The sequence below is a fragment of the Xiphophorus couchianus genome, chromosome 2 (genome assembly GCF_001444195.1).
Source record: "Xiphophorus couchianus chromosome 2, X_couchianus-1.0, whole genome shotgun sequence".
In the NCBI taxonomy this organism is placed as follows: domain Eukaryota; kingdom Metazoa; phylum Chordata; class Actinopteri; order Cyprinodontiformes; family Poeciliidae; genus Xiphophorus; species Xiphophorus couchianus.
Window position 1 is genome coordinate 33,296,958 of NC_040229.1, and position 24,272 is coordinate 33,321,229.

Consider the following 24,272-nt stretch of genomic DNA (forward strand, 5'->3'; position numbering starts at 1 on the left):
GAGTCAAAAAGCGAAGCTCTCGATTTACCGGTCGATATACGTTCCTACTCTCATCTATGGTCATGAGCTTTGGGTCATGATAGAAAGTAGAGATCACGGATACAAGCGGCCGAAATGGGTTTTCTCCATAGGGTGTCTATGGCTGAGTTCTAAGGCTGAGCATCTCACCTCATCATAGGGCGAGAAGCTCAGTCATCCGGGAGGGACTCAGAGTAGAGCCGCTGGTCCTTCACGTCGAGAGGAGCCAGTTGAGGTGGCTCGGGCATCTGGTCAGGATGCCTCCTGGACGCCTCCCTGGTGAGGTGTTCCGGGCACGTCCCACCGGGAGGAGGCCCCGGGGAAGACCCAGGACACGCTCGAGGGACTATGTCTCTCGGCTGGCCTGGGAACGCCTTGGGATTCCCCCGGAGGAGCTGGAACAAGTGGCTGGGGAGGGAAGTCTGGGCCTCCCTTCTTAAACTGCTAGCCCCGTGACCCGAACCTGGATAAGAGGAAGAAAATGGATGGATGGATGAATGGATGGATGGATGGATGGATATAAAACACAAATAATTTCTTCAAGATATTATCAAAAGCCATAATAATCAAATAAATAAACATATATATATATATATATATATATATATATATATATATATATATATATATATATATATATATATATATATATAAAAGCTTAATGACTTTAAATTGCTTAAGAAGCCCTTTTATATCACTTATTTATTTAATTTACAAGGGGATTTTAACTAGAAGCTTTGGTGTGCAGTTTGATTAAAAATTCAAAACAAACCTATGGGCGGAGCCATAATTTAGATAGAAACTAACCTTTCCAAATAATGATCATCAGTCATGAAATACGCTTATAATTTATGTTTTTTACTTATGTTCTTTCATTACTTCTGCTATTCAGAAAACAGTAGCTTTACAAACCGATTTTCATGGCCACCGAATCTAAACACTGCGATAAAATGACGCCCGGAAGCAACGAGATTCACGTCCAATGAAAGATCGGGACCTGCTTTGAGTGATGAGGGATGTGGCCAATCGTGTCGCTGTGTTGGTTGACATACTGACAAACGTTGCAGCTGTAGTGGGGGAGGGGGTCGTCGAAGTTGGCGGAACCGCCATCTTGAAAAGTACAGTCCGAAGATCTACCTTTTCGCGCCTGCTAGAATCACTTTTGAACACATTATTTTCCTTTCTGGAATACAATATTATTTCTAGATTCGTACCGGTAAGGTCAAAGGCTAATGGTGGGATAAGCTACATGCTCAAGATTTGTCGTTTCCAGCTGCCAGTCGGTAGGTATACTTGCTGCCTTACAGACGATTAGCCAGCAGCCTTCATAAAACCGGCTATCGTTGGCTGGCTAACACAAAACATATTTTGCAGTCTTATCACCTTATTGATTATTAGATCATGTTTCACAGCTCTAACAAATGCAGATGTAGCGTCATCACATAGTAATATTAACATGCATACGGAAAACGTAATTAGATTAAATGTTTTAACTTGGAAGCCCCATAGCTCTCTGATATCGGCTAACTGGACATTCTTCCTCTACCTTATTTAGGAGAGGCTAGCATACTGTAGTCGGTTTCACTAGCTTGTTAGCCCGAGCCGGTTTTACTTTCACTGTACCGAATGGGTTCATTTAGCTTTACAGCAAGTTACTCTGTCATTAGCACCGTATACTAGATTAGCACCGTATACTAGATGTCGGAAATATGTAGCAAAACTAATAGGAAATATAAGCTCGTTGCTATGACTGGCTGCTCTTCCTACTGTGTTAGCGTCAGCGAAGTGGAAGTAATGGTCTTCATTTGTGACTGCTGTTGCCTGTATGTACATATCGGCGTTATCATCCTGCTGATTCTTCTACTCGGGGTTGAAAAGGGAAATGAGATGATCCGTTTAGGTGTAGGTAATTAACGTGAAGCGGATGTTGTTCGCTTCAGGTCAGATTGAGAACATGTTAACCGGTAAACAGGTTTGGTTCAAATTTGATTAGAACACGGCGGGGTTTAGAGGTCTAGGTTTGCTTTGGTTCACTTCATAAAACCATTGAAAGAATTGTCTGTCTGAGAGGTTTTGTTCTGTTGAGTGCATTGGACCCGGTAAAATCTTTTATTTTACCCATTACAAGAGTAACATATAAGATACTGTTTTATGGGATATAAGACATTAGAAATGTGGACTTGTGTGTTAGAAATGTGTTGGCTGTTATTGTCCTGCTGTGTGGTGTTTGATGCTTTGTTTATAGTCTGTTTTAGCCCAGTAACCTTATGTGGTTGAGAGTATGTGGGTGTTATATTTATTGCGAACATGTTTACATTCCTGTTAATTTAAAGACTGTGGAGATGTATCCTTGTATTTTTAAGATTTCCAGATGCTGTAGGTGGCGGAGAAAATTAATGATCAATTTCCATTACTAATTAATTAGTAATTAATTGTATATGATGCATAAAAACCAATTTATCATTTTGTTGAAGTAACAATCAGAGTCTACCATCTGACTCTGATTCCATATCTTCTTTTCTGAATTGTTTTGCTAGGCCTGTCCAGCATCTGTCCTTCTGCCCGTCCAGCCGGCTCTCCTGGAATGGGCCACAACCTCCAAAGACTAGGACAAATCTCTTTTTAACCTGAGCTCCATAGTCTGGACTCTGATATATTTACAGGTGGGCAGAACTGCTTACTGTTACGTGACCTCTGTGCTAGTTAATGCTTCTTAGAGATGCACCAGTTGGAATTTTGTTCCTTTTTTGCCTATTTATTTAATAAATAATAATATATGCATTTTATTTGTGTTGCACTTTGTATTTCCTGAGAAAACCTTAAAGTTCTACAAAAGAACAGAAACAGCTGCATTCAGTTTTCCCACTTTAAAATGTGGGGAAATTTTAATATGAAGATAGCAGTTTTTAGCAAATTCTGGTATTATTTAGGAGTTATAATTTAAGGATGATAAAAGTAGCAGTCAGTTAGTATTTTCTACCTTTTGTTTTATGAGTGGCTGTTTGTTCCTGGGTGCAGAGGTATTGTCACATCATGTGTATGAAAAGGTACTCGCTGTAAAACATGTTTTTGCTTTTATTTTAAAACAGAGAAAATGTTTTATGGGGTTGATATTTTAAACCGGCTTTAGCTTCTAATGTTGGGGACTAACTTGGCTAGCATTAAAGAAACAGCAGTCACTGTGTGGATTGGTTCACATCTCCAGCGGTCACTGGGTCAGAGGGCAGTGCACTGGATGGGTGGCCGCTCCATCACCAGGCAACACAGGACAGGCAGCTTCATGCATGCGCTGATACCTGAAGGCAGTTTAGAGTGGCTGATTGCCTCAGCTAATAGCTGTTCACTGCTACATGTAAACCATGTGGTAGAAAACAGAAATATCTGTTAAACATCTCCTTCCGTCTGCCTCCATTTGAACATAGCTTACCTCACAATAAGGGCATCCACACCATAAGGTCTTGTTGTTACCATGGAACCTGCTAGCTTACTAGGATGCATGCGCTTGTAAAGCTGCTCAGATTTATTTACGAACATTTTATTGGTGGATGTGGGATGGTATAGTCAAGCTGACAGACTCTTCAGTTTCTGCTGTGTTTCACATAGTTACAGTCAAGAGTTAGACCAAAGCCTTATAATGATGACGAATGAGTAGAGTGAGACAAGACTCAGTCTAAGATGTTGCTTAGTGAAGACAAAAGATTGTGCATCAGTATAGTGACAGAACATCAGGGTTTGTAGTCAACTCAGACTGTCTGCCTTTTCTGACCTGACACACAGCAGGTCAGTAAAAGGGGTTGTTGCAAGGTTTTTGAGCTGATGATCAGTTAAATATTCTTTTATAGATGCTTTCCTTGAAGGATGAAGGTAATAGCTCGACTCAATGCAATGAAGACTAAATCAGATTTATGTCATTTTCTAAACCTTTAAATCACATTTATGGTTGCATTTGGAATCATTTACGTGTGGATATGTGGTAACTTTCACTGAAGGACGCACTGATGCACCGTCTACAGCAGAGATCCTCAAATCCAGGCCTCCAGGGCCGGTGCAACTTTTACATGTGCTTCAATACACCTCAATCTAATGGCTGAATTATGTCCTCAGTGAAGTCAAGTTCTCCAGAGGCCTGCTAGTCATCTGATTATTTGACTCCGGTGTGTTGACGCAGAGACCCATTTAAAGCTGCAGGACACCGGCCTTTCAGGATCCCTGATCTACAGCAATGACTTTCCATCTGCACCGTGTGCTGACAGACAGCTAACACGCACAGGGAGCGGTCAGACATGCAGCATTTCATGTGCGTGGTTCTAAGTTTGAGAACTGTCAACCTTGGCTGATAGAGAGGTTAACAAACCTCTCGAATCTTTTAGTTAGTTATGAAAACCTGACTAATTTAAAGTAGCTTCTTTATTTTTGGTAAGCTGGCACCAAAAAAAAAACAAAAATCCACTTGAACTACAAAGAGGCCGTCAGAATTCATAGTTGTTCAAAAGATTTTAAGAATTAGAAACTGAAGTACAGAGGCAACTTTGTAGAAACGGTAAAGTGATGTTCTCTTGGATATAATCACTCAGACTTCTGGAATGAAACATTATAGGCTGATTGGAGTACAAACCTGGAGAAAGGTCACACGAGGGCCAAAAGGCAGGCAAAGTGTCATGTGTTTCCATGGATATTGGGTATTTATTTTTTCCCTTTAAAGGAGTGTGGATGTTCCATCACAGAAGTCATGCAGCTGTTTATTTGACAGCTTCCCCAGCCTTCTGTCAGATTTAGTCTGAAGTAAATCTGCTCAGGAGAAAAATGACAGAGGTTTAAAATCATCAAAGAAAGAGCCTTTGTTCTCAGGAGGGCCACGCTCAGTTTTAATATCATTCTTTTGTTCAGTATAGGCTGTTGTAGATGATTATTTTAGTAATCTATTTATTATTCTTATAATCCAGTGATCGAATAAAAAAAAAATCTAATAAAATAAAACTTTGGGAAATTCTTCCATAACATCAAAGTTATGATCGGAGATCAGTATTGGCTCAAATTTTCATATTTGTGAATCCCTAACAATTTTTGGTAACACTTTATTTGTAGTGAAACTTTGCATTAATTGGTAAATAACACTGACACAGACTGGTAAATGACACTGCAATGCAAAGTTTTCACTTTTAATTGACTTTTAATGCGACTTTTAAAGCAGCTTTGCATTAAAAGTGTAAAGTAAATGATACTTCATGACAACAGTCATAAACATTCATAAAGTCTTCTTTGTGTTAATGACAGCTGTCATGTCATATTTATGACAGTGACGTCTCAGTCTTATGCACGCTCCTTTCAAATAGTGTTACCCAATTTTCTGTTATCCTGTAACAAAAATAGCAAGTTTTTAAGGTAACCTGGAAAAATAATCACACAAAAATCTGAAATTATATTAAATTTAATAGTAAAGATAATAAAGCAGCAGACTGACATAGATACTTAAAAATACCCTGGTCTTCAGTTTCCATAATCATTTTCAGTCAACTTAATATATGATTACATCCTTTGTAAGACCATTTATAGCTTTTTGTGTCTGTGCGGATCTTTGGCACCTTCGTCACACACAGAAACACACCTGCCAACTATGGAGATGCTTTCAGCTAATTTAGTCTGCTCTGTCTTTAGATCCACCATGTTTTGGAAATTTGACCTCCACACCACATCCCACATTGACACACTCCTGGAGAAGGAGGACGTGACCCTGACAGAGGTCATGGATGAGGATGATGTCCTGCAGGAGTGCAAGGCTCAGAACCACAAGCTGGTGGATTTCCTCCTGAGAGCGCAGTGCATGGAGGACCTGGTCACCTTCATCACCCAGGAGCCTAGTGCTGATGTAGAAGAAAAGGTTAAATACAAGTAAGAACTGCCTTCTGGAAAAAGAATAACACTGTTTCTGATGTTTTGTAATCTTCCTGTTGAAAACATCGTAAAGTTTATAATGCAGAAGACATAATTTTAAACAAGTGAATGAAGTCGACAATAGAGATTGTGGGTTGCTGTTCCTGGAGTGAAATACTGTCAGCATGAGTCGATCAGTAAAGAAAACTTTGTCATGAGTCTAAAGGGCAACATTTGTCCCACAGGTATCCCAACATATCATGTGAGCTGCTGACATCAGACGTGAGCCAAATCAATGACAGATTGGGAGAAGATGAGATGTTGCTGATGAAACTGTATGGTTTCCTGAAGAACGACCCACCGCTGAACCCCCTTTTAGCCAGTTTTTTCTCCAAAGTGCTGTCTATTCTTATAGGACGCAAGCCTGAACAGGTATGTCTGGGAAAATACTCAGTGGAAATTAGTAGTAGTAGTTGTTAGGGGTGTGCCAATCAGTCGGCATTATCGGCCAATCTCCGTGAAAAAGTATATGATGAGTATTTGCCAATCACTGTCTTTTGTTGCCGACCACATGTCTGTCCTGCTTGGCGACCTGCAGACGCCCCATCTGCAGCAGATCTCCTCTTTCCTTCATGCTGTGCAAGAGTGGCAGCAAAGTGGTGTGAAACTTTTGTGCTGTCCCTGAGAGTGATGTGAAGCTGTACATTGAGATGGAAAAATACCTCGATGTCAAAATGCATCAGCACAACAAATTTAATACGATATTTCAAAAACAAATATTTAACATAGCGTGGTAAATTAAAGACCTTTTGCTAAATCACATAGCCAGGGGTGTTTATGACAAAATGGAACAATGAACAGCCAATACATGTGATTGGTATCGGTGATCAGTATCTGTATTGGCAGCATAAAACCTGACTGAAGCATCTCTAGTAGTGCCAGTTGTACCAGTAGTACCAGTTAGTAAAAGGAAGCTCAGTTGATTGCATAGAGTCACCGGCTGTCAGCAGTCCTTCATTCTGAACAAGCATGTGGTGAGAGTGGAAAGAACTCAGTCATTCTATCAGGAAGTGACATCCAGCAGAACCAGACCATGCGATGGCAACTCTGGACCTGGAGTACTTTCTGTGTAAAAGAAAAATCCCAGCTTTACGGTAGCAGTGGCCCCAATGCTTTCTGAGAAAAACACATGAGGTCTGAGTCAGGATGAAATACTGTACCTCGTTACAGCAGTGGCTATTCTAGAAGTAACACTAAGATAAATAAATAACTGAAAGAAATCCTCTGAATGTCTCTTTTCTGTTTAGAGTTCCAGACTGCTGATGGTATCTGTGTGGGTTTCTCTTCTGTTTTTAACAGATAGTGAATTTTCTAAGGAAGAGGGACGACTTTGTTGATCTGATGATTAAACACATCGGGACGTCTGCCATCATGGACCTGCTGCTCAGAATGCTCACATGCATTGAACCCCAGCAACTACGGCATGATGTTCTTAATGTGGGTAACGGCACCATGCTCACCAAGCTTTGCTGACATTCATCACTGTCTTTCTCATTCATGTCAGAATGTAGACTAAAGGATTGTTTTAGTTCTTTTATTTAACCAAGGAGTCATCACTTACTGTGTGGTTTTCTAAATCTGCTACAAGCTTTATTTAAAAAACACGAAGGAAAGATCAATCTGAAGTAAACATGGAAAGGTTAACTCTGTTTTATTGCGCTTTTTACGAGCAAAAAACAACCAAAAGTCTTACTTTATTCATAAAGTTACAGTTGGATTTTAAATGTTTGCAACTAATTTCCTCTGCTGTCATTCACTGATATGTTCCTGTAAAACCTTTCAATGTGAAAACAACTATTTATTAGAAAAGACTGCTCATCTTCTTCTAAACACCAGTCCTTCTGGTTCCTGATATCCTCAGGAGGAAAAGGCCTGGAACTCGCACCAAGCATTAAAGCCAACTCTAGCACATCTGTAATTGTTATGATGTTAACTAATGAATATTTTTTGCACAGTCATCCTCAACATGTGATGTGCATCAGGTTCTCCAGATGCACGTCTGGTATTCCTCAGACCAGACAGGGACCAGGGGGCCACTGTGGCCCATCTGACCCTCCCAGTTCAATATAATATTCATACTGATATCAGGTTGGAAGGAGGATCTGAAGGCTCTTCTTCTTTTCCTTGGATTTTGTAAAAGCCTGTTGAAAGGTTGTTCAGGTGCCTCCTGATAATGATTCTTTTTCACTTTTCTCTGGTGCAGGCGTTACTTTTAACTCCCTAACACATCCTGAGCTTTTTGATAGTGTCTAGTTTTTATTACCAATTAGCCCAGCGGTCACAAGACCTGGAAGACATTTAGATGTGGCCTTTAGCACTTTACTAAATTAATACCCACAATGCACAGCTGCAGGTTCTCACTGAGCACTTCGGCTTTAGCTAGGACCAAAACTGGCTAACTAGGAAATTTTAGAAGAGCATGGACAATGTGGAAGGGTGTAGAGTCTTATCAGATTATTTCTGTTTGTTCTGGTCGTTCAGAGCAGATTTCAGTCTCTGCACATTTTTGTCTCTATGCTTTTTTTCCTAAGGTGGTATATTTTCCAATAATCATCTGTAATATTAATCTGTTTCTCTGAAGGTGACTCTTAAAATATTTTTTGTGTAATAATGCAACACCCTGTTTACCGTCTTACCTTCCAGTGGCTGAATGAGGAGAAAGTGATTCAGAGGTTGGTTGACATGGTCCAGCCTTCTCAAGATGAAGATGTGAGTGTTTTAAGAGTCATTTGGCCTTGCCTTTACCTGAACTCTTCTTTGCATTGACCAGATTTTTTTTTTGACACAGAGACACTCCAACGCCTCTCAGTCTTTATGTGAAATCATCAGATTGAGCAGAGACCAGATGTTTCAGGTCCAGGGCTGCTCCGAGCCCGATCCTCTTCTGGCTACGCTAGAGAAGTATACCTCTGCATTTGCATCTTATAAAGCTGAACTTGTTTTATTGGTTGACAATTCTTTATGGATCTGTGAATATGACATTAAAGGCTGAAGTGAAACTTGAATTTAAAAAAAATGGGATCAGAATCTCTGATTCTTTTCTCATATGACTGCAGACTGTTCAACCAACTAACTTGGTCGCCAGTTTCACTCCTAATGAAAGTTGGTGTTCAGGCCCCAGATCATCAGAGCCAGAGTTTTTATCATTTTCTTCTAGTTCATGAATCTAATCTTTTAATGTTTAAATATGTAGAGCTCATCCCTGGGGAAGTTCCCAGCAGGGTAAGGCTAGCTGTAAGCCACGCCCCTCTGATGATGTCATCACAGCCGGGCCTGTGCTCTCAGTAGTTTCTAAAAGGATGAAGTGATCCAAACTGGGAGTTTGTAGCTGCTTGTTTGTTTCACTATGATATGAAAGGACTTTTAGGTTGCTAGGGAAACCCAGATTGGTTCCAGTTCATCCTTACATTGTTTATATCGCCATGTAAAGTTTTAAGATCTAAAATGTATTTATTTGCTTCTTGGTAGATGTTTTCTTCTTTGTTCTTATTTGACTCTGTTTTAGGCTTTCAGTTCCTTGTGATGTTCAAGACCTTTTCTCACATCTCCCTGTTGGTCCTCCTCTTTCTTAGGCAGGAAACGGTGGAGCAGCTGCTCTCAAATATTTTTGAGAAGGACAAAAATGAGTCTGCTATAGTCAGCGTCATCCAGATCCTGCTCACGTTGTTTGAGACCAGGAGACCAGCGTATGTTCTGTTCAATATGTTCAAGTTGACTTTGGGTAGGGGATGGTCGTGTGACAGCCAGTTGATTAAAATCTGCCACTGCACACCGTAGGTTCGAGGGTCACATGGAATGCCCTCCTGGGATGTCCCACCCCTCATTCTCAGTCAACCACAGTATCCTGGAGGCTGTGAGACCCCGCCTCAAAGATTTCCACCAGCTGCTGCTTGAACCCCCAAAGGTAAAACCTTTTCCTCACCTTGAAAGGTTTATACTATCAGGTTGATCATGCTGTTGAGTTGTGCATGCTGAACAGTGTTTGCTCTCCATCATTAGAAGAATGTGCTGAAGACAACGTGGGGGGTCCTGGACCCACCAGTGGGCAACACCAGGCTCAATGTGGTCAGACTGGTGGCCAGTCTGCTGCAGTGCAACACTCACAGCATCAATGCAGAACTCATAAACCTCAACACACTGGGAGTCATACTAGTGAGTACCAGTTATTACACATAGGCCTGTCACAATATCAAATTGCCAGACGATAAATTGTCCCAGAATCTTTTGCGATAAACGATAATGTTGTTTTGAGACAATCTTCAAGTAATATAATAGTAATAATCAAAGAACGATGCAAGAACACTTTCTCAAAGATCAGCACACTTAAATTCTAATGAACATTTAAACATTGAAACTGGAATGTTTTAGATATCCAAAATAAATAAACAAAACAATAGAAACAACAAATAAAATGAATTATGAAGTCTCTGTAGACAGAATTGTCTGTCAAAAAAGGGATAGTTGAAACCAAAGCAGCAGACTGAAGACCAGTTTTGGTAGAAAGAGAGAGAAACAAGAAAAACAATAAACCAAGTAAATGAAAATTATTGAGTTTGTTTTAGTTTATCATGTGATTAATTGATTTATTGTTTATTGTGGCAGGCCATTCCATTCTCTGTTAGTTTATTTAATGCACTCATTATTATGAACCTCATTCCAGATGGAATCATGTTTGAGTACAGACTACAACATTTGACTGCAGAGTGCAGGTGTTAAGCTCTCAGCATTAGGAGAGCTTACCCAGCAGCAGCTTTGTTGTCTTCAGTGAAGTTTCCATCACTTCGTTTAGCGCTTTATAAAACAGTGGCTTCATATGTTCACTGCTGAACGGCTTGTCTTTTTCTCTTTCTTCTTTTAAACAGGATATGTATTTCAAATACATTTGGAACAACTTCCTCCATATTCAGGTGGAAATCTGCACAGCGATGATTCTGGCTATGCCTCCAGCTCCGGTAGAGCCGCAGCCAGATGGGGAGCCGGGTGGCACAGTAGAGAGCGCCCTCATCAGACATGTAAGGCTCACTTACTGACAGGGAGCCTTCAGCTGATTACTATCCCGAATACACTTGTTTGTCTCCTATTGTTTCACATGATATATATCTTAAATAAGGAAAACATAAGCAGAGATTTTACACTTTCAGAGGTGTGTGTAGATGTGTCCAACTAATTTTTTATTGGGTTTAGTTTCTTTACGCATTTTCCACCAAACTAATGGGCCAGTTCAGATTAGGTACAGTGAAACTTATGATGGAGATCTTTAATAATGCATGAAGTAAAGTAGCGATGCATAATATGTCTGCATCAGTATCAGCCGATGTTAGACATGTTTTAACAAATCGGTCTTTTTAACAAACTTGCCAGACGCTTTAAATGAAATCACTACTGGATTGTGACCAACACCAGCAGGCAGGTGTTGTGCAGGTGGGACACGACGACAGAGGCAGGTGGAGCTGGAATTGAACCAGAGACCCACTGATTCTGGGACAAACTCCTGCCACCGTTGTCCCAGTGATAATTATGGGATGTTTACCTGAAGCAGAAAAGCGATGTAGGCGGTGTGGTCACTTTTACATGTCCAGAAAGTCTAGAAAAAAAAATATCATTAATATCCCCAGTAAAAGTTCTGTGTTTTTTCAGAGAGGCTACTTTTAACAACTTGATTAGTTAGTGTGACTTGTAACACCAGTCCTGGTTCAGGGCTCCTTTCCTGGGATTTTCCTGCTTGTTGGATGCACTCTGTGAGTTTGTTGTTGTTTTTCCATCATTTCTTTTCCATGTCTGTTTTTTTTTTTCTCTCTCCAGCTGTTTCAAGCCTGTCAGCTGATCCAAAGAATCGTAGATGCCTGGCGCTCCAATGAGAAAGAGCAGTAGGTTTTTCCTGTTTGATACCACAGACGTTCTGCTTACATGATGATCTGTTGGTGTTGGATAACTCTGCTGCTGTTTGTGTGTTTCAGATATGAGGGCGGTCGACGACGAGGCTACATGGGCCATCTGACCAGAATAGCCAATTCCATTGTTCATAACAGTGACAAAGGTCCTAATGGCCCACAGATACAGGGCCTCATGTCTGGTAAGGAGTGGTTTTAGTTGTGATGTTTATGACTAGCAATAATACTACATTTAAATATGGCTGTACAGTCTTCATACAGCTGAAACCTTTCAGCTTTACTTATTAAATCGAGCAAAAATTATTTAACATAATTTTTACTTGAAGAGTAAAAATGATGAAGAGTTACTTGAAGTCTTGTGAGCAATTGTAACTTACAGTTGGACCAGGACTTTACTTTGTTCTCTTAGGTTCATCTGGAGATTTTTAAAGAATTTTTTGGCACTCGAGCTTTTATTGATAGCTAGCAGACAGGAAAATGGGCAGAGAGAGAAAGACGAAGACAACCAGAAAATGTCTCAGGACTGTCAGGTGGAGGGCCATTACCTCCATATATGGAGTGCTGCTGTACTGTTACACCACACTACACACAAATTTGGTGTTATTAAATGTGATTGGGTGTAAATGTTGACTTTTTATTGAAAACAGGCTTAAGCAACAGATATTATAGTGTCATTTTAATTTGTAGTTCTCAGACATCATGAGAATTAGATAAATTTTAAAAAATCTGATGGAGGTGATGGGATTGACTTTACTTTGTTTGGGACAGTAGCCTACAGAGTATTGCTTATGATGTGTGTTCCAGAGCTTCCCACAGAGGACAGAGAGAACTGGGAGGCTTTCATTTCTGGGCAGCTTGCTGACACAAACAAAAGAAACACTGTTGACCTGGTGAGCTACTAGATAAAGTCTGCCTCCCTGTTGAGGGATTTTACTTCAACCTTCATGTCTCCAGTCATAAAGTGACCAGAGCCTTATTATTTTGTGTTTTTAGGTGAACACTCATCACATCCATTCTTCTAGCGATGATGAGGTGGACTTTAAAGATGGTGGCTTTCACCAGGACTCTTCACTTCAACAAGTAAGACACTCAGATGTAGCCACAATGCAGACCTGGATGATTGAATCCTTCACAAATAATTTAAAACAATAACAATTCAATCACTATTAACTTTGCTTTAAATTGGTTAGAACTGAATGAAACTAAGCTTCCACCAATTGTGTGAATGTGACCTCTTCAGTTGAGTGAAACAGATTTGTGAACAGTACCAACCAGCTGAGCCTGTGACATTCCCTGCAGCACAGCATCACTTCCGACCGCTTCAGACATTCCTCTCTGGCTCCGCGTGAGAGGCAGCACCATAGTGGGAAATTGTGGGAACTGTTTTTCACATTTCATTTAGAAATGATTTATTATCAAATATATGCAGGCGCCTCATTGTTTAGTCACAACAGTGACGTTTCTGGATGAAATATTTTCGGATCACATTATGTTTTATCGACAGGCTTTTCTTCCAGTAGTGTTAATCAGACTTGTGGTGCCGACACAGACCTGCATGTTGCATACGCTGTATGGAAGTTCAGACCATATTTGAGATCAAAATGACAGATTTTGCTTATTATGAATTCCCTTAGAAATGATTCCACATCTTCGTCAAATTCACGAGGGAATTTAGTTTTTCTTAATCGTCCTGAAATAAAGATGCACAAAATTAGTCACGTTCTAAAAAATCGGTGTCAGTCCGATGAATAAAACCGTTTCCTTCTTGTTGCTATTTGTTTTTGGAGAGAGGAGTGTGGTCATGTGATGGTAATAGTGAGGGTTGTGGGAAGTTTACCTGAAGCAGAGAAGCTGTAGTGAAGTCAGCGTTGTGAAAGTTTTTTTTTTTTTTCCAATTTGTTGAAAGAGTAGTGAAATACATTATAATGATAAATATTGGTTATCTGAAATAACAGCAATATGAATATCAGATCTTGATGTTGGAAACGGGTTTTCTAGCTCAGCGGGGTTGTTACTGCCCGGCTCTCTTTCTACCACCTCAGCAGTGCCGCTGCTTGCTCAGGTCGTTGGTGTTTGATTTTTAGCTGATTATTCCCGATCTGTTCACCAGGCTAATGTTCTACTTCCAAGTGAAACAGCTGGAATGAGCGCGGCTCTTGTTGAGCTTTGGTTTTGGATCAAAAGTCCCTTCCACTGTTGAAAGGACAGCAGTGAGGTTTGTAGCTCCTGTCCTGCTGTTGAAAGATGCTGTAGGAAAGGATTAAACCGAATCCTGGTGATCAGGAAGAAATTTCAAACATTCCGATATTTCAGACATATTGAAATGAAGCCCAGGCTGGTGATGTCATCCAGAAGTCCTTCACTTCTAAGTGGACTGTCACATGCTCACCGGTTTGGGACTGTGTGTGATGTCTAACAGAAAACACAAGGTGATGCTCTCTGTCGTGAAATCATCTAAGCTCTGACTGGCTGAACATGGTAAACACTGACCCTTCACATCCATGGAAACTAGACCCCATTTATTTTCTGTCCATCCTAAACTCATGCAGCCTGAAGCCTCAAATATCAGATCCTTTTTAAAATCTTTTTTAAATCTGTTTGGAAGCAAGTTGCCATTCTTGAGGTCTGATCAGAAAACAGCCTGCACACTGCAGCATCAGGAAGCCCCTGATTGCAGAGCTGAGATAATTTCCAAACCATCACCTGCCTTTCCAGTCACTTCACTCAGAATAACAACTTCAGGTGGAATAGATAGTTGAATTGTGCATTTGTGTTTTAACCAGAATTGTGATACATTTGTAACGTTTTGTATTGCAACTAATGCCTAGCTGTGTGTAGAGCCAAGACTATATCATTATCGTTGGTCCTGGGTCTTGCCAGGCCTTTTCTGATTATCAGATGCAACAAATGACGTCCAATTTTATTGAGCAGTTCGGCTTCAATGACGAAGAGTTTGCTGACCAGGATGATGTTGTGGAGTAAGTATGCATCCTGCATTAATATAACTGTCTGTGACACAAGAGGCAATATAAAGCTGGTGGATTAGATTGTTTCCTGTGCTGTTAAGTATTGCATTAATTTATTTGTTACAAGTACAAAACATTTTAACTTATTTTGGATTTGAATTAGGAAAATGGAGGTTGAAAAGCATCCATTTCTCCTTCCTCTGTAACAAGGCAGCAGCTCCAGCTGTTCATGGAAAACCAATCATATCCACTTCAGCTTGTTGTCTTTTGCCGTCTGTAGCCTGATTTTCCCATATCAGGGGTAGTTGCTTTGGGTCCATGTAATTCTAAGCAGTTGTATAAAGGCTTGTGGGGAGAGCTGGCAGCTGATTGGTGCTTTAAGAATACTTGCTTCTCTTCAGACGGGGAAGATCTGCCCGAAGCCCGTTTCTGCCTTCTGCTCAGCATAATCAACAGTCCAAAAGCTGGTGGGGGTTTTAGAAGTGAATGACGATTTGGTGAAATGCTCTCCAGATTAATAGAAATATGTCAGAAACCAAGTTCAGATCTTGTGAGTTTTTCATCGAAATATTGCTCAATATATTTGCAAGCTTCTAAAAAGTGAGTTCCTGTGAAAACAAACATCCAGCTGTAAAAACTTCAGCGTGTGGAGGAAGCAGTTTGTTACTGCACCGTTCATGGCATCAATGTTTTAGTGAATTTAGTTTCTGACTTATGTTGATTCTTACACGCTGATGGCTGGCTGATTTTCCACAGCCATCGATCCAACTCAATCATGTCAGTTTGTCACTTTAATAAATGTTGGGTCATCTTTTCTGTTTAATTCAGAATCTTTGTGGAGAGATACAAAAAATGTTTTATTTCTGCGTTCCACCAAACCTGAATGTCCTGTTATAACCAGCCTAACATCACAGGATGTCTCTGACAACCCAGATCAGCTGATTTCTGATCATGTATCAGGAGCTCTGGAAACCACGTACCCCACACAGTTTGAAGCAGATTTGATCCAAATAAGTGTTTGAGAACAGAGTCAGACATGTTGCTTATAGGTTCCACAGAAACCTAAATCCTGACACATTGAAGATTGGCACAAAGTCTCCATTCCAGGCAGTTGGAACCTCTTAAACTTTACGCCTCTGCTTTTACTGCTACAGAACAAGACTGTCTTTCCACAGGGAGAAAGTCCCAGAACAACTGGTGGTGTTCTGCAGTTTATAAAAAAAAATATTTCTAGTTTATTAAATGACTACTTCAGTTATGGAGTTTTTGCAGCTTTGTTTCTGCGATAACTTGCAGCCTTAATCACTATTATTATTTAGGTCTGCATGTAAAGTGATTTTTTTTCCCTCTCCCTTTAATTGTGGCGCAGCCGGAGGTTCATGTTTCTGTGAGACTGATTGGTTATCAGTGATCAGTGGAAGCAGCAGTAGTTCTGTAGTTACTGCTGCCTGGTTCAGTCACTTGTGTGATTCAGGAAGTGTCTTCGTCTGGTGGTGTTCTGCATGAAACAAGTTTATCCACATATGTTGAACCTGAACTTCTGTTTACACACTTTGCATTATATAAACTCATGTTTTTCTTCATCTTGCAGTATTCCATTTGATAGAATATCAGACATCAACTTTTCCTTGAATACAAATGAAAGTGTAAGTACTAAATATTGATCCTAAATATGTAAAGTCTATAATGAGTCTGAGAGAAAAAAGCTTTTGTTTTCTTTTTTCTACATGTCTTATTCTATGTTTACACCACGAGTCCATATGTGACCCATCTCTGTCAGTTTTTTCTAAAATTACGATTCCAAATTACAGACATATGTCATGTTTCAGAGCAGCTGGAGGCTTATGAGTGTTTCCTCTTTCTGTATGAGACAGAAACCAGCACGACTGATGACTGGAATGCTGCTCTATTTAATAATGGCATGCTCACCTTATTGCATGAGTGTCATGTTAACATTAGCATGCTGCGTCCAGTCACTGGAGTCTGACTCCTTCCAGTCAAGTCTTGCTTCACTACAGCAAACACCAATGCTGATAATTTTACCAAAACAAATTCATTTATAAAGCACTTTTAAAACGCAACATAGGAAAACAATTCTATAAACACATACACACTTCATATTAATCTCACACCATTTCAAAGGCCAAGGAATAAAAATGTTTTTGATTACCTGAGAATGGATGTGCTCACTGAAGTGCAGCGTCTTATTTCCACAGGCAGCAGCATGTGGAAATAAGTGTTGTGTGTTGTTGTGACAACTAATGTACTTCAGTGCTGCAGACTGGTTGTACTGGAGTCTGATCGGAAGTTATGAATGAAAACCACTAAAGCAATATTGGTGTCAGGAAAAGATCTAATTCAACCTGGTGGTTCATTCATGAAACACCTTTAACCTGGCTGAGTTTGTCCAGTTAAAGAAAACTAAAGTACAGCAGCTCAGTCACAGTCGCCATCTTTAAGCCCTGATGCTGTTCTGTTGGTAAAGCTTTCTGAGCATCTGCAGTGTTTCTAACCCTGCAGTGTGTGTGTGTGTGTGTCTCCAGGCGAATATAGCCTTGTTTGAGGCGCGCTGTAAGGAGAAAATCCAGCAATTTGAAGATGCTGGTTCAGATGAAGAGGACATCTGGAATGAAAAGGATGTCACCTTCGCTCCAGAGGCACAGAGACGTCCGAGGTGATCCGGCAGGGGGACATTGGTCTAAAAATGGTTATAGTTAAGCTTCAAAAGCAACAACTTTATGATTAAACAGAAGGAAAGAGTGATTGTTCAGTTTCTGATCACAATGTGATGGTTGAAGCATTCATCAGTTCACCTCCAGATGATCCAGCAAATAGCGGCCTGTAAACAGTCAGTGGTTTTCTGACTGTGTGTGTGTGTTCAGGAGTTCAGGCAGCACCGACAGCGAGGAGAGCACAGACTCAGAGGATGAGGACTCAAAGAGAGATCCGTTTGAACCCTGCAACCCCGCCTCTGATGACCGCATGGAGGTGGACACAGGTTGGTGTAGCAGCACACACACAGAGCTGGGTTATTTGGCCCTGTTCCCTTCGTTTATGATAGAATGTAAACAGCGACTTCCTGTTGGGTTTAGCTAGCAGCAGTGCTACACTGACACATCCTGCTCTGTCTGACTGAGTGTGTTTCCGTTTGAAGCGCCAGTGTGGACAGCCAGCTTTGACGACGTTCCCATGGAGACGGGTTCGGGTGCAGCTGCAGCCTCCAGCCCCAGCACCCCTGATGCATCCTCTCCTTTGTCTTCTACCACAGCAGCTCCCGCAGAGGCGGCCTGGAACTCGTCTCCTGCCGCAGCAGCGCCTGGCGTGGAGACGGGCTGGGCAGACTTCTCCAGCTTCTCTCCGGTCTGGTACGGCAGCCTGACAGCTGTGCTCCACATCTGGCTGCAGCGCTCACTTTACCACCTTAAATATGAAAGAGTTCTTAACAGAAATGTCTGTTTTTCAGTCCCAAAGACCCTCTAAGGTGCAACTCTCCCGTTGCTATGGAAACTAGCATGGAAACGATAGACCCTCTGGGGGTCAATGCACCAATGCGTCCTGACGGTGAGTTGTGGATAAGAGAGAGTGTTTGCTCCTGCTTCTTTAGCTGATATTGGAACCAGCCAAGTTGGCAGCCAAGTCTCCAGAATGTGATGGTTGGTTGGGCGCTGACGTGGCTCCGCCCTCGTCCTCTTCGTCTACAGACTGCGGCAGCGCGGCGGTGGCGGACGAGTCATCGTGCTCGGAGCAGCGCAGCATCACAGAGACGGTCATCAACGGCTCCATGAAGGAAACAGTCAGCCTCACTGTCGATGCCAAGACTGAGACGGCCGTTTTCAAGAGGTCCGCCTTCCAGACACACACCCACACACACAACCATTACATCTTCTAATACCTGATGAAATGACAGGGAGAACATTCACAACAGTGGAATTATTTTGTTGATGCTTGTCAAACAAGTCCAACATGTTGCTGACAGAAGATTCCAGAAACACTGCAGTGTTTTCTGGGAATACTGCAGCAGCTTGTTCTGGTGACAGAGGCTGAACTGATGGGATGTCATGTTATCAGCCTCCTCATCAGGAGAAATCAAGCCTCTTTAAATATATTGACCCACTACAACACACTAATACTGCTCAGCTGGTTTAGCTACATGTCCTTTTTCCATTATTAAAACCGTCAATCAACGTTTTCACTTTTTATTCAATAAAGGGGAAATTTATCTGCTGTGTCTGCACATATAATTCTAACTGCATTTCCCAGTTCTTCTTGACAATTATCAGGATTATGTTGTCATTAAGCACAGTCTGCCAACAAATCATGAAAGAGGCTTATTATTTAGGAATGTGTCCCAGTGTTTGAATTTCTTCCACCATGAACACATTTTATTTTTCTAATCCATCTAAATTAATAGAGATGCACCAATCAAAGATATTTTTTGACGGATTTCCTCTCTCTGGTTATTAGACTACGCCCCACAGATATTGATTCGATTCAAAATATATTTTCTCTTTCTGGCAAAATTCAAAATTAACTTGTAATCACAAAATGCTTATTGGAAAGCAAAACAAGTTCCTCAAAAGTATTGCAAAAGGTAAACTGCATGTTCCCCGACACATGACCTTTGACTCTTTGTGTTAGTAAAATGACAAGTTCAGTCTGATGGTCCTTCCTGCTGAGGTTCAGTGGCTTCATTGTGAAACGTCTCGCCGTTACTGCGTGTTTTTTTTCCCCACAGTGACAACATCAACACTGAAGAGTAGTGTTGGAGCGTCACTGTGGACCGTCCAAAAATCAGAAAGAGGTTTATCTTTCCAGTGAGGGCCGGTCAGGTCAGACTCTGGATGCATCTCTAGTAATTGGAAACGGAAGTGAATTATTAAAACACCCTCTGGTAGTGGAAAGCCTGCTGCACACGGATGAGGGCCAGTTAGTAGTTATCCAGCTGCCAGTCCTCTGTCCCACTGTCCTGTTGTTGAAGTTGTCTTCTGTCTCAGTAAACCACAGTGTGATGTAATTTAATGAACAACACTCACAGTCTGAGCTTCCCCTCTCTCTCTTGCTGTGCGTTGTGGGTGTGGTCTTCAGAGTGTTGAAATCTTATCGGTATGTACAGCCAATCAGAGACGAGCCTGCAGCCGTAATGTAGTCTTGTTGTCACGTCAACCACCAACTTGTCTTTCCCAGTCTTTACTTTTGCTTTGAACTCTGTTTTCTCATTATCTCCATTCTGCATGTTTTTCTACTAAAGCTGTGTCCAAGTGTTTTGGTTCTATTTTTTTTTTGTTGGCTTTTCGTTCAGCAGCCGAGGGAAGCAGGAGCACCAGTAGCTAGTCCTGATAGGTGGAAGACCTTTAACATGGTTTCTTGGTTTCTCCCATTCTGGGTCTGTCTGCTCTGCAGCTGGTGACCCATGCTGATACTGTGACCTCGTTAGTTAGAGAGGTAGCTGTAGGTCTGCTGACGGTCAGTCGCTGTCCACATGTGAAAACATTACAAAGTTACTTAGGCTACGTTCACACTGCAGGCCAAAGTGACCCAATTCCGATTTTTCTTTTTTGTCAAATCGGAATTTTTTGGTGTGGTCATTCACACTTCCAGATATATGCAACCTGTATGTGATCTCCAGTGTGAACTGCAAACAACCTGGAAGTGTCCCGCATGTGCAGTAAAGGGCGCAATAACATCACACATAGAGAGCCTGAGTGTTTTGCCAACCGCCATAAAAAGAAGTAGTGCTCAGTGTTTGCGGAAGTAAACATGGATGCTAACGATGGAGCACAGCTTGTTGTTTATCTTCCTGCTTGTGTGTATCAGGGTGCAGAATAGAGACATTTGTCGAGTATCAGTGCCGTTCAGGTCAGATGAATGCGACCTGGTCGTTAGGTCACATTTGAAAAGGTCGGATACCTATCGGATACCCAAGTGGCCTGGGTCACATTCGAAAAAAATCTGACCTGTGTTGTTCAGACTGTCATGAAAAGATCAGATACAGGTCACATTAAGGCAAAAAAAAAAAAAAATCGGAATTGGGTCACTTCAGGCTGCAGTAGCCTTATAGCCATTGTAGAAGGTCCAAATAGCTACTTCTGGCTCTGGAGCTGCAGGTTGCCATGGTCACCATCACATTAAATAAACAGTTGTTGGAGTTGGCAAAGAAGCATAAATTTAGGTTTTAGAAATTACTTTTATGGATGTTATTAATATCTATTACCAGATGTTGTGTCAGTGTGGCTGTAAGCAGAGGGATGGATGAACTTCCGGTTCCATCTGGAACATTCCCGCTTCAGCCTGGTGCTCCGTCCGCCCAGCACTGCTCATCTTCTACCGCTAACGCTGCTTTAGATCTGGATGTTTGTTAGTGTTTTGCTTTGATTGAGTCCTCATCAAGATCTTTGGTGGTTCTCTGAGATGAAGCAAGACTGACGGCTGATCCAATCTGTTTCGGTCCAATCCGTGTCTAAAACGATCTCCATGTGTGCTATTTGCTATGGAGCTTCACAAATGAACAGAGTATCAGAACCAAACGTTTCAAAACGATCTACTTTCTCCATTTGCTGTACATTTGAATGTCCCTAGAGTCTTTCCATCTCCATACATCATCCTTTGTTTTACTGTGTTCTGTCAGTTCAGCATGCATCTGGTTTCACATGTGGCTGTGTTGTGTGTTTCTGTGCTGGAGCTGCATGGTGGGTGTGTCTTACGCTGCTACCTGTCTGTTTCAGTGATGAAGAGAAGCTGGGTCCTTCAGAGGCCTTCCTGCTGCTGGAGCGCACCGAATCGACTGGGAACAGCGTAGCTTCAGCCGGCTCTCCAAACACAGGGTCAGACCACACTCACACACACACATACACATACACACACACACACACAATGTCTTTCTATCTTCACAGGGACTTTGTATTGTGCATGCCTAACCTTACTTAGTCCTAAACCTGACACATAACCAAAAACTGCACCTCTTCTTATGGGGTAGTCGGGGTTTGTTGGAAAAATAATAAATAAAATCCACAAAAACAGAAAGTTTGACTAGCAGTGAGACTTAATTCAAAATTTTAATCAAATTAATTGCGGGCTCTGTAATTGATTTATTTCATTTTAATTGAAAACCAAAAACCCTTTTTGTCGCTAAGTTATTAAATAAATAGTTGTATAAGCTCAACAACAAAGATATTATTTTGAATCTGTTCATTGAATGTGACTGTGGTTGCTTATGTTAGCATTGGGGATGTCTGTGCTGCTACTACATGTTTAGCATTGAGATGCTAATTTAGGCCTAAATAGCTTCACTGATGGGCTAACTCCTTTTAGCACAACTGGAACACCACAATCCTTTCCAGCATTCAAGCCGATCTGTTTTTGAGGCAAGAATGAATCCAGCTGGCCAAGAGAAGCGACTTGGTCGTCCATCGCTGATTTTTGCTGATGTCACTTGTGCGTAAGATCTATGGGTGTACCTGAAACACTTTGCAGTACAAAGGTTCCAGCTTGTAGATGGTGATGGCTGTGAGCAGGAAGGGTCTCCTGCAGCAGTTTGTATTACGACAGTCCTAAAGACACCTCTGGCTGCAGACACTTTGTTGTTGTATAACAGTCTGATGAAGAGGATTCCAGGTTCTCCATAACGTTCATCATTTAATGAAGAATCTTTTTTGTCCAGAGCTTCTAGTACTAGAGCAGAACCAGCGTTCTTTATCCTGTTTATGCATTAGAACAAACCAAAAGGAAAAAAACTCTCAGCAAAAATCCATCCAGCTGCACAGCATCCCAACCACAGGGGATAAGTGTCCAAAAAGCAATGTTTCAGAATGAAATGAACAGAGCTACTCCAACCTGCTACCACAGGAGAAAGTTGCTTGTTCCTGCAGTTCTCCACAATAGGTAGAATACTGCCTGCTAATAACATCCTAACAGAACCTCTAAAGTCGTTGGGCTCTTTTCAGCTGCTATCGTTTGACTCGACCATTAGGTGTTCACATTCAGCAGTCGTTTAATCCCACTGACTTCACTTGTGTTCTTGTCGGCAGTGAGAAGTGTCGGCCCGCGGTGGAGCTTCCCAATGGACCTCTAAAAGAAATGTCCAACATGGAGGACGCCAAGTAAGACTTACCTCACGATCTGTCTGGTTTTAGCTGCTCTGCTTGATGAAGGACAGTTAGGATGCCCTGCAACTGCCTGAGTGTTTTTATGACATTTTTGGGTATTTTGGATTAAGTAACATTAAATTTTAGCTTTGAGAGACTCGAGTGATGGAACTATGCAAAACCAAAAAAAAAACTTTTTGAAAATTGTCATTTGAAAAAGGATATTTCTGGTGAAGAATAAATCAGATCACACCCTCATTCATTCCCATTTAAAATGGCTAAACTCACATAGGTTTATGGCATCAGGAGGAGATAGTGACACATCATTACTCAGCCTGGTTCTGGTTCTGGTTTGGTGCTCTGGCTTTTGAAGTGAGAGTGGACCCTATGGTGAGGATCAGCATCTGCAGCACATTACTCTGTTCAGGGTTGACCATAAAGGATTTTAACTAAATACTGATAATGTCATGTGGAAAGAATTGAATAGGGTATTTTGTATTTGTTTTTTGTTTTTTATTTTCCATTGCTGCAATTACTAGTGTTGTGAACCAAGTTGTCCAGGTAACCGACGTGTGTCCTCCTCCTAGGCTGGACAGGAACTCTGCCTCCTCGGAGCAAGCTGTGAACGGGCCGGCGTGAGGACGGACCGGCTGCTGCTCAGAGCGCAACCAATCACATGTCCCGACAGGACCAGCAATACTCCCATTGGGTCATTATTGATGGAAAGGCCGACAGGTGTACAGAATGATCCCCAAACGACAAAATGAGAGACGGACTCAGGCGCATAGAGAATAATTTTTTTCTGCATTTGTTTATATACCGTTGTTCCTATGAGGTGATGTGCGACTGATATCTTGACACTCAAAATGAAATAGTAATGTTGCTATAGTTAAAGACATGATTGTATGAATAAAATATTTTATGAAAAGAAAATGTATCCTGAACCATGCTGAATCACAGAGGAATCAGAAGAGATGCTGCACCGACTCTTATTTTCTACACATGTTCCTAATTATTTCATTGGTGAGTTATGTTTTTGTTGTTTTTTTGTAAGATTAGCAGGAGGGTTGTGTTGTGTTGCAAAAGACTTAGTTTGTATCCAAGGAAGCTGGATTCTTGGTAAGAGTTTTTGAAATGAACAGAATCATTTTGTTGGTCCTGTGTTTAATACACACTTTGACACCTCAGTCCTGAACTCTTCAGGTCTTTGTGCTCATGCTTTATGATGACATAATTGTGACCTTATTTCAACCAAGTGACCAGCGGTGTACAGCATCAGCTGGGGAGGGGCAGTACTGCTGTAATCTATGATCCAGATAGTGTGAGAAAACCTCATTCTCCCAATTCAGTTTAAAAATATTTTATTTGTTGTGAAGACAAAAGTT

At 41.2% G+C, this 24,272-nt stretch overlaps 1 protein-coding gene across 6 annotated transcripts; it reads left to right on the top strand.

The window, feature by feature from the left end:
* Positions 1-1,083: 1,083 nt before the first annotated feature.
* On the top strand, positions 1,084-24,082 carry ppp6r3 (protein phosphatase 6, regulatory subunit 3). 6 transcript variants are annotated; one of them, XM_028029893.1, is made up of 26 exons: positions 1,084-1,301; positions 2,556-2,681; positions 5,674-5,907; positions 6,135-6,321; positions 7,249-7,386; positions 8,593-8,658; positions 8,738-8,850; positions 9,522-9,635; positions 9,727-9,853; positions 9,949-10,101; positions 10,812-10,961; positions 11,752-11,816; positions 11,907-12,022; positions 12,645-12,730; positions 12,834-12,920; positions 14,721-14,818; positions 16,398-16,452; positions 17,350-17,480; positions 17,689-17,804; positions 18,075-18,171; positions 18,270-18,367; positions 18,508-18,646; positions 19,892-19,909; positions 21,529-21,627; positions 22,831-22,902; positions 23,475-24,082. In XM_028029893.1, the coding sequence occupies exons 3-26, from the start codon at positions 5,681-5,683 to the stop codon at positions 23,524-23,526; spliced, it is 2,604 nt and encodes an 867-aa protein (XP_027885694.1). In that variant the 5' UTR covers positions 1,084-1,301; positions 2,556-2,681; positions 5,674-5,680; the 3' UTR covers positions 23,527-24,082. The 6 variants fall into 6 exon arrangements, with proteins under 6 accessions (XP_027885694.1, XP_027885676.1, XP_027885655.1 ...); XM_028029875.1 differs by having other exon boundaries at positions 14,739-14,818; positions 17,961-18,171; XM_028029854.1 differs by having other exon boundaries at positions 1,085-1,301; positions 17,961-18,171.
* Positions 24,083-24,272: the final 190 nt, after the last annotated feature.